The sequence below is a fragment of the Pagrus major genome, chromosome 11 (genome assembly GCF_040436345.1).
Source record: "Pagrus major chromosome 11, Pma_NU_1.0".
NCBI lineage: Eukaryota > Metazoa > Chordata > Actinopteri > Spariformes > Sparidae > Pagrus > Pagrus major.
In genome coordinates, this window is record NC_133225.1 from 30,688,796 (window position 1) to 30,698,630 (window position 9,835).

A 9,835-nucleotide genomic window follows, 5' to 3' on the forward strand; every position below is an offset into this window, starting at 1 on the left:
CCATATTACCATATTGTTAGTAATTGTTGCCACCTAGTGGACAGAAGGAGAGAGACAGCCACAGAGGATTCAATCTCACAGATCTAACAAGAGTTAACAGGATATCCAGCAGAGATCACTGACCTCATTGTATAGTTAGCAGCTGACTTTTTACTTGTTTTGGCTAGAATGATGTCTCAGACATTTATTTGTATTGGTTTTGGCTGTGTGTTTTACTTTGACAAGAGTGTTTTCTCACAGCTTACTGGAGTTATGCATTAACATTCACCAAAATATTGTAAATCAAGTAACAAACTGCAAAGGAATTAATAGATTACAACAAAAAAAGTCTAGATTTATCATCAAAGCAGATACACATACTAGACTATACCACTTACCAGCATTCAGTTTTAATATGCTTACATATCTTCAACAAAAAAACAGATATAATTCTATAAGTCAGAAATAATGTAAAGCCCAAAATATACAAAAACAAAGGATCAATTTGGCCACATTAGAAATCAACATTCTTCTCCTTCCACCTTCCAGGTATCTTAACTCAAGTAGAGGTATCGTTTTGTGCACTGAGGATTTGAAATATGTCTCTGAGATTTTATTTGCTACCCCAATACAACTGTGGTGAGTAGAATTTTGGTTGTTATGCATAAATCATTGAAAACGGTATTTCAACAATGTGCTTTTCAAGAAGTTGTCCCAGATCCTGTGGGTAATCCAAACACTTTGCTGTGAACACATTTCATTGGAACTACTGTGCTCTGAAGCAAACAGAAACAGTCCTCTCCATTTTTACATTGTAGTCATTTTAAAACGTGTGGAGCTTTATTTTTCACTTACATAGAATGATCAGTTGAATTAATTCCAGTATTACAACCCATTAATTCAACCAAAAACCACTCCAACTCACTCAGTAATTATTTGAATAGCTACATCTATGATCTCAGTGCAAAGGCAGAAAAAAAAACCCAAAAAACAAACACGTTCTTGAAGGAAGAGTTCACGCAAAAATGAAAATTCAGTCAAACTCATCCCCCTGCCAATAAAGGTGCAAGTGAAGTTGTGTAGTCCATTAATCATTTTGACATTTAAAATGCAAAAAAAAAGTTCCCAAATTTGTTTGAAAAGACGTTATTAACACCCTTTTTAAGATGAAATCTTTACTGTAGCTGCTAAGATAAAAGCATTAGTGGTGTAAATAATGTCTCTTCAAAGCAGTTTGGGATATCGAGCTTCTGGAGACTTGGATTACAGCAGAGGAGCTGTATGGAGCCATTTTACGTGTTTTATCAGTTCTGTTTTTATGTTTTAAACGTTTGGGAGAATGCTGCATCCCATCGGGATGGGAGTTAGTGGGAAATGACTGAATTTTCATTTTGGGCTGAACCGTTCCTTTTAATTCACAAAACAGCCCAAAATATAAGGCATTCAATTTTAAGGATTTTTCATTTCTTTTTATTTGAATTGACCCAACGTCTTCCTCTTCTGGTTCTGTCTACTGAGGAGACGAGAACCTGCCGAGGAAGAGGATGGACTTGGTCTTGTTGTGTCTGATGAAGAAGAGGAAGGGGTGGTCCGCTGTGAAGTATTCCTCCCTCAGCATACAGAATGCCACCATACCTGCTGTGGCTGCTGCTGCCTCGGTCCCCTCCTCGTTCACCTCCACAAAGGCCTTATGGACCACTGCAGACAGGAAGAGTCCTCCTTCACCGTTCATGCCAGACAAATCTGCCTTCGCCCCACAGAACACGTCTGTCATGCCCATTTTAGACAGGGGCTCGTTCAGCTCGTAGTCTTCCTCCAGCTTGAACTTGGGCAGGTGAACGATGACGTCTGAGTGGACGTCCATGTTTTCCCTGTTGGTCCATTCATCCAGCTTCTCACGTGTTAGCGCTTTCTCCAGCTGGAACAAAAACCATACACTGTATTTAATCTCCAGCTCATGATAAGAGGTTGTATGCATCAGCTTGTAGGTTCTTCTGAAATCCTATAATAACTGACTGAGTTGCTGTTGTCTCTTTGTCTTTGTCTAGCTGGACTATTGTTTGTAACGTATGTACGTACCAGTCCAGTCACCAGAATATAATGTAAGCAGTTAACATTTCCGCAGACCACAGATACGTCGGAGATTGAAATTTGCAGCAAATGTGGCTTATCACACTCGTATTAAATGCTTATTAGCTGGCTTTCATATCAGGAGGTGGAGGAGGCGGTTGTGACGTTACTACATCCAACAAGGCTGACACCGAGTCACACCAGTGGATATCTTTAAAGGACCTGGTGATATTTCCATCCATTTTTGTCGCATCAAAAGCAGGTGTGTTTTTAAGGAGACCTGCTGACATGTCCAGCTGTTTCTGTGGTGACCGAAACTGTTTATTTTTCTTGGGAAGTCGGACCATCTCCATCCATGATCGCAGCTACCAAAGCAGGTATTTTAAGCCAAACTTTGATGCTTTCCTAATTCTAACCAAATGGTTTTGATGCCTTAACCTAAGCAGATTATAAGCGCAGTGTTGTGACTAGAGAGAAATAGAAAATTCAATCTAAACAACCGTAAAATTGCAATATAAAAAGGTCCAGTTTTAACTCTGTGGTTTTGCATAAACATACTTTGCTAACATTTATTCTGCCAATTGGGTTGGTATGTAACCTTTCTTTAATCAGGTGGTCTTTTTGAGATCATGATCTCTTTTACAAGAGAAACCTGAGCAGTGACTTAAAATAATGAGGGCACTTGCAATTTCATTTAATACGTGTGCGCATATGGGTGACCCAATTCACAACCCTGCCCATGGTGTCACACTATTCCACTTATCTACAGGTGGTGGTACCACAAAATACATATGCTGCAATGTACAAAATAAGTCGTTGTAGAAGTAGGCTGCAAGTTATGAACATTTATGTAAATAATGCAGGATTTTAAATTCTTTAAAATAGGCTCAATGATACCACCTCGTTTTGGTAAATTAACACTGAATGTAAACATAACTTTTGTTTGTTTGCAAGAAAACTCTACAAGCAAAGTGAACCTGAAAACTGCCTTTTCTATGGAGGTAGTTGTTTTCTAGGTTATTTACCACCAGCAGAGGGTCAGGGCCATCTTCGGAAACGTCAGGCAGCAAGATGAACATGCTCAGCTCCTCGTCCACGTACGGCAGCTCCAGGATCTGCAGACCCTGCTCAAGGATGTAGTTGTAGGGTAGCTTCTTCATCAGGTACATCATCTGGACCGGCTTAATCTCATTCTGACATGCAAGATATACAGAAAATCAAAGCCTATATGTAGTTTCTGAAGGTGATCATCTGTACATCTGGCTGTTTCTGGCATTCAAAATTTATGTCTCTGCAAATTTAGATGTTAGTTTTCACCTTCTTGACTTTGAAGGGCATCTCTTTGGTGTTTGCCTCATCAAAGCGGTGCATCCAGTTTCCCTTAAAGTAGATGGCATTAACCAGAGCCAGCCTTGTCATAGCACTGACTGTACCTGGCTTTAGAAGATCTTTAATCTTATCTGAAAAGAAATACAAAGACAAAGCAACCATTGAACACTGACTCACCCTATCGAATGATTGCTTTACAAGTTTGTCTTGGAATGATTTTGTATCTAATTAAGATTCTCACTCTCTGTCTGCTGCTCGACCCAGCTGTTGATCTCCCCTCTGCACGCCTCTGCTGCCCCGATGAAATCAACAGCTTTCAGGTCTGCCTGGTAATACTTCTGTGTGGAAACGAGGAATTCCTGCAGAAAGCATATAACATCTTATCAATGCTGTCATATAAATTCAATCAAAGCACCTGTATCTTCTGTGATAAGTGTAAATGGAAAACTCACCGGGAGGAAGCTGGCAGTATTTTCTCCATAGAGACGGTTGGCTAGTTTCAGGATGTATGATGCAGATGGTGAGTTGATGTCAGCGTTGAGTGACGCAAAATCTGCATGGATGCCTTCACCACAGCTGAATGAGAGTGCCTGTGAGAAAGTTTGGAACAACAGACTTTATTCTGGGATCAAAAAGTTGTGTTACAGATATAATGTGAAAATGAAGCTAAAAACCACACCAGAAGGACATTACACTGTTCTTGAGCCATGAGCCATGAGCCAGGCACTCTGTTTATTAGACAGTGGCAAAATGAAATTTTAAATACTCTTCAACTTAATGGTTGTCTTTTGTACTGTTTAGCCTTGTCTCATGTTTTAATGTTATTAACTTATGTGCCTGCTCTGTAAACTGTACAAAAGTATGAAGATAGGCATGTCCCGATACTTTTCTGTACTTCGGTACTGGGGCAGGGTTTCTTTTGTTTGAGCTAGGCCCCTCTGTTCCAATAAAGGGAAATCTAACTGCTACAGTATATAATTACTTTTTAGACAACAGTATTCTTTCAACTTTGTTTCGACAGCTTAGGCAAAGCTCCTTCCTGTTTACAATGAACAAAACCCACCTAACACCTCCGTGATCAACCTTCGCTGCATTGGGGTTTCAGTTTCACAGAATTTGACAAGTGAGATTAAACAAGGTATGAAAAGTGTATATAGTCTTAGCTTAGTGCCTCTATAACACACACACCAACTGCAGCTTGTTCATGTGTGTCATCATTCCAATGGAACACAGTCATAAACTGGCAAAAGGCTGAACTGCCAGAAAGCAGAATAGCTGTGAAGTTGAAATGGTTAAAGGAAGAATACAACAGGGCTCACTTAAATCTTTACAATCTGTGTAAATTATGTTTACACTACAAGGAGCTGTGGACTAGTGACTCTGGTAAGTCAAATTGCCAGGGGAATCTGTTAAGAGTACCTGCATGTTTTAATACAAATATCAATTGTTATGACCCTACATTTCTATTGTATGTGCTTTAATGCCCCTCTGTTACCTGTGTGTGTGTGTGTGTTTGCATGTGTGGTTGGTTGCGTGAGTGTAGGTTGTCCAGGGAGCTAATGGTTCCTGCCTCAAAGCCAGAAGTTTAGAGACCAGCTCTTCCCAGTTCCTGTGAGCTCTCCTCTCTCAGTAAAATCAATAATGTATCACAAGAGGAAGTAATAAAATATACTGTCGTACTGAAACTTTGTCCCACCTTTAGTGTTGGACCTCACTAATGCTCTTTTGACAGCATCAAGCTGTTACAGCTATTATTTTGGAATGACTTTGACAATACAGTGCATTCTCTTTATTCTCGAAGCTGCTCTGTGTCTTGTATTTACTCAGTCATTCTTCATCATCACTCTACAACTACAGCTGTCAACACAGAAGTCATCAATCAAAATAAAATGAAGAACTAAGCTCTGAGGATTTAATGCACCCTTTCAAAAGAATAACAAGTTTCATGAACTGAAATCGTGCCAATGTGGAACTGGCCAGACTGTACAACTTCCTGCTTTTGAGGACATAGTGCGATACTTGTTTCAGAGGCATTTCTTGAGAAGTACAAAGTACACGTAGCATGAGACTTTCCCTGTCTGAAGACACACCTGGGGCAATAGCCTGAACCTCAGGACTCATACGATCTTTTATGGATACAGGCCAGGGTGACTACATTTTATTATGGACACTTTTTATATATGTGCTATAAGTTAAGCAGAGATGTCATGTGATGATGTGAGTGCATGACAATAAATAGACAGTGTGCTGACCTGTGCCATCTGTGCAGCAGTGTCTCCTTTAGCACCCAGGTAAACCATAGCAAGCGCTGAGCTGATACTCAACGGGGAAACAAAGATATTTCCGGTGGGATTCGCTTCGCTCAGAGTGTGGAACAGCTTCAAGGCAAAGGCTGTGTTTGAGCTGCTGATGGCGGCCATGACTGATATTGAACAGCTTTCCTGTAATAAGCAAATGGCATCAGTACATAATGTCAAATGCAAAATACATTTCAGAAAGATTTAAATGGAAACAGAAATGCACCTATATTGTATTTAATAGTTGATTGTGTCAATATCTAGGGTTGCAGTGACAAACCGTGTCTTTCTACCTATGCCATGGTACAAAAACTGACATTAATCGTACGTGTAAATTTGTCCACAGTATTCTATTCTACATATATTTAAAGTTTATATTGAGTTTCATGACTGTCAGGACATAATATATTGTGAAATGAATGCTTCTGTTTCCCTTCTTTTAAAATGTCATTGTAACTGATATATTATGAAAATATTAATACTGTGTAATACCATATATGGTGATACCATGAACCTATTTTCTGAGATGGTTATCGTACAGTTAAAATATCACACCGCTGCAACCCTATATGACACAAACTTTTACTTAATATATTTTCCTTAAAAAGCCATAAAACATCACACATTAAAAAATGTGAATTAAGCGGTAATAGAATGTAAATCCTCTTTTCCATGTTTGCATATCATCTGTTTTGCTCTCTCCCTCCCTGTTTTCTGTCTATTTCTATTGTCAGCTGTCAAATAAAGGCAAAAATGCCCCCCAGAACACTTTTTCCAAACACATTGAACACTGTAGGTTCTGGACAGAATCACAGGTGAAAAATAGAAAAATGGCTCGTTCCATGCCAACACACCCAAAATCATGTTAAAACTTGTAACCATTTTGCAACAACTTCTGAAAGAACACATGTTGCCAAGTATCCTGAGGGTTTCTTGGATGTTCGGTACCAATTTTCCAATTCCAATAAATTTGATACAAGATATTACATAAGTTGTTGTTTTTTTCAATACAACCCATGATATGAAGGAGGAGTGACCCAGACAGATGGAGGTAATACATTAAATATTCACACTATATATCCTTGGAAGCATTATCTAGTCTGCAGGCTCATCTCATCTATTCTTCCACTTTTGTTAATGTAACAACAAAATCTACCTGAGGGTTGGTGTTGCAATTTTACCCACCGCAGGTGATAATGAGACTTTTGTATTCATTTTAATCCCCTTATTAGTATTATTATTGTTATTATTATTATTAATATGTAACTGCACAAATATTCCAGGGGCATTATGGTCACTTGGATGCTCAACCAAGACACAGTGATGGTAAAAAACCTTGAAATTCAGCAATTTTCCAATGTGGGTGTTGTCTGCAAAGATCATTACAGTACTTTGTTGAACTTATCTAACTTTTAACCTCCCTATTTACATTTTTTAAACACATTTATAAACAATATTGCCCTCATATGTTCAATTTACCAATGTCTGAACAGTATCACTGTTCACTGTTAACTTTGAAGCAGCTTTCAGAAACCCGGAAATAAACAAGTCGAGCTTTAAATAGCACACATGCTGCCGTGAACGCACCATGGCCGTCTAGATTCGCTGTATATTACCCAGTGCGTGTGCTTTGCGGGTGGAACGGAGTCCGACTGATAAAATGATCTCACCTGCTTTTTCTCCTGTAACGTCTGAAGCACGCTCTGCCCGCACACACTCACCGAATGGAAGAGTGAAAGCAAAATGTAAACGCAGGCGGAAGTTCGTAAAATTCCCCTGAGAGCTGAAAACTGCCAGTGTACCGGGACAGAATTTGCGGATAACGGCAGGAACCCACCGCTGCTCATTTATACAGAACACGAACTGGTTGTTCTGTGGGAGGGACGCGTGACTGGGCGATAAGGCACTGACTGATGACAATACATGGCATCATGGCTTACTGAGGAGGAGACAAATGAACACGTACAGGAAAGGTTTGCGCAACATGTGACTCATTTCTGCCTGCTATAGGCCAACTTCTCATGTCGAAATGATAAAGGTGTTATAGTGTTTTTTTGCCTTCAAATGACTGCACATGGATGAAGGCAGGGCCGTAAACAGGATTTTACAAATGTGAGGTCATCGGTCCAAACTGCCCCCAGCAGAGCCCCACCCACCTGACATGTCTGTGCAGCCCCGCTGTACAAAATTCAGTGTATTTAAAAATCACCAGAGGTGGGAAGTAATAAAGTACTAATTCACTGTTACTTTACTGTACCTATGTAGGTGTTTTCATGTATTTGTACTTTACTCAAGTATTTATTTTATTTATTTTCTTCCAACTTTTTACTTTTACTCCCTAAATTTGAATACAAATATCTGTTCTTTCTACTCCTTACATTTTCGTTACTTTAGTTTGAATGCATTTGAGGGGAATTATGGATTATTTTTTTATTTTGTTTCATTGTATGTCCCAACATCACAAGACAGATTTTAACCTATCAGTGCATATCACGGCCAGCAAAGGTAGTGAGACGAAGCAACGTAAAAGACGCAATAAGACGGAAACAGAACGAGAGGGAGACTGGAATGAGGAGAGAATGCCTGTTATGCCACTTTTCCACCAAAATTAGTGGGTCAACCCGCTAAAAATCACCTATTGACCCCATTCCCACTTCCAGCAGGCAAGGCAGCCCATCTGTGCTTTTTATCTGAAGCGGCACGTTGTACGTCACTGATGTCATGTTTCACGTCATGAATGTGCCAGAAACAGTTGTAACAGAAGAGAAAACAACAATAGAGCCATTGTGAACTGATGTTGATAACTCACCAGATGTTGATAACGCACCATCACTGCGCACAGATGAATGTAGAGTGTTCACCCGGGTCTTACGTTTAGATCAAAGCTGAGCCGAGCCGAGGTGATAAAAACCCGGGTCTATGCAGAGTCAATTGACCCGGGTGTAAATGCAGCGTTTACACATTCCAGTTGCACACAAAAGCCTGATCTTTGCAGGTTTAAGTGGGATTTTTGACCAGTGGAAAAGGGGTATTAGTGTCTTGTATCTGCAGAGACCCTGCAGCCCTCAGCCTGGATGTTCCAACCACAAATGTGGCTATTTGACGTCCTGGGAATGAGACTCAACAATCAACTGTCTTTGTGATGTGTTTAGGAACAGCTGGGACAAATTCCACTGATTCTACCTTTAAGTTTAATAGTCTTTGAATTATATTAATATGACGTGAGCTTCAGTTAGCTTTGACCAGAAATGGCTGGTAGAAATGTCCTTCAGAGGGATACTTTTTACTTTTACTTGAGTAAAGAAGTTGAATCAGTACTTCTGCTTCTACCAGTTTTTTTTTTTTTACAAGTATCTGTACTTGTTTGTAAAGTTATTTTCCTCAATGATTTATTCTTTTTCCATGATTTCTGTGTTGCAGATTTCTCATTTAGTCCTACACTCACTAGACCTGACAGTTAGTGCAGGTGTTTCTTTTCACTTTGGCTCAAGGTACAAAAGCATTATTTCTTCATAAAGAGCACATAAGCTTGCAGGGTAAATGTAAGCCGCCTCAGCCATGACAGATCAGAGGTTGATCTTTTGAAACACTTCATGTGTAGAAAGGTGTGTCTGTATGATTTACTGCGTAGAGATTATATGTCATCTCCACCCGTCACAGTGGCTTACAGTGTAGCCTTGGCAACCACTGACACACGATAAACATTTCTGATTCTATGTAACCTTTGGACTCTCTGTTACATTACCACCCTCCCATAGACTGGCCCACTATAGAAACTATCCCACTATCCTATCTTCCCTCCTTACACCTGATTTTTTTTTACAATGACCAATGTGATGCTTGAGCTTTTCATATCTTTACCAAATGAATACTCGTCCCCACTTTAGTTTATGAAATATAAACATGTTATATTTAACAAATCATGCCATACTGTCATGGTCCTGTCATTTTGGTTTCATTGTGTGTTTGTTTTATATGTGTTTTCTGGTTTTGTGTTGTCTTTTGCCCTTTTCCAGTGTTTTGTCTTCTCTCCTGTTCTCTTGTGCTCCTCACCAGCCTGATATTCACTCCACATCTGTCTTGAATGTGATTGATTAGCCCAGCCCTGTTACATAAGTTCTTTCCCCGTCTGCTCTCCCTCCACTCCTGCACTGCATCTC

The 9,835-nt window shown here is 39.7% G+C and overlaps 1 protein-coding gene across 1 annotated transcript; it reads right to left on the bottom strand.

The window, feature by feature from the left end:
* Positions 1 to 369: 369 nt before the first annotated feature.
* Positions 370 to 7,608, bottom strand: LOC141005248 (leukocyte elastase inhibitor-like). Its single transcript, XM_073477049.1, has 7 exons — positions 7,346 to 7,608; positions 5,631 to 5,819; positions 3,831 to 3,968; positions 3,620 to 3,737; positions 3,367 to 3,509; positions 3,075 to 3,242; positions 370 to 1,897 (listed from the first exon to the last, which is right to left on the bottom strand). The coding sequence occupies exons 1-7, from the start codon at positions 7,520 to 7,522 to the stop codon at positions 1,490 to 1,492; spliced, it is 1,341 nt and encodes a 446-aa protein (XP_073333150.1). The 5' UTR covers positions 7,523 to 7,608; the 3' UTR covers positions 370 to 1,489.
* Between the last annotated feature and the right edge of the window lie 2,227 nt (positions 7,609 to 9,835).

Bases quoted from the DNA above. Each gene is read 5' to 3' on its own strand.
- LOC141005248 (XM_073477049.1), bottom strand. From the start codon at position 7,522: ATGAGCAGCGGTGGGTTCCTGCCGTTATCCGCAAATTCTGTCCCGGTA. The intron at 3,969-5,630 runs GTCAGCACACTG...ACTTTCTCACAG, and splicing joins CTGCTGCACAGATGGCACAG to GCACTCTCATTCAGCTGTGG. The intron at 3,510-3,619 runs GTGAGAATCTTA...ATTTCTTTTCAG, and splicing joins GGTCGAGCAGCAGACAGAGA to ATAAGATTAAAGATCTTCTA.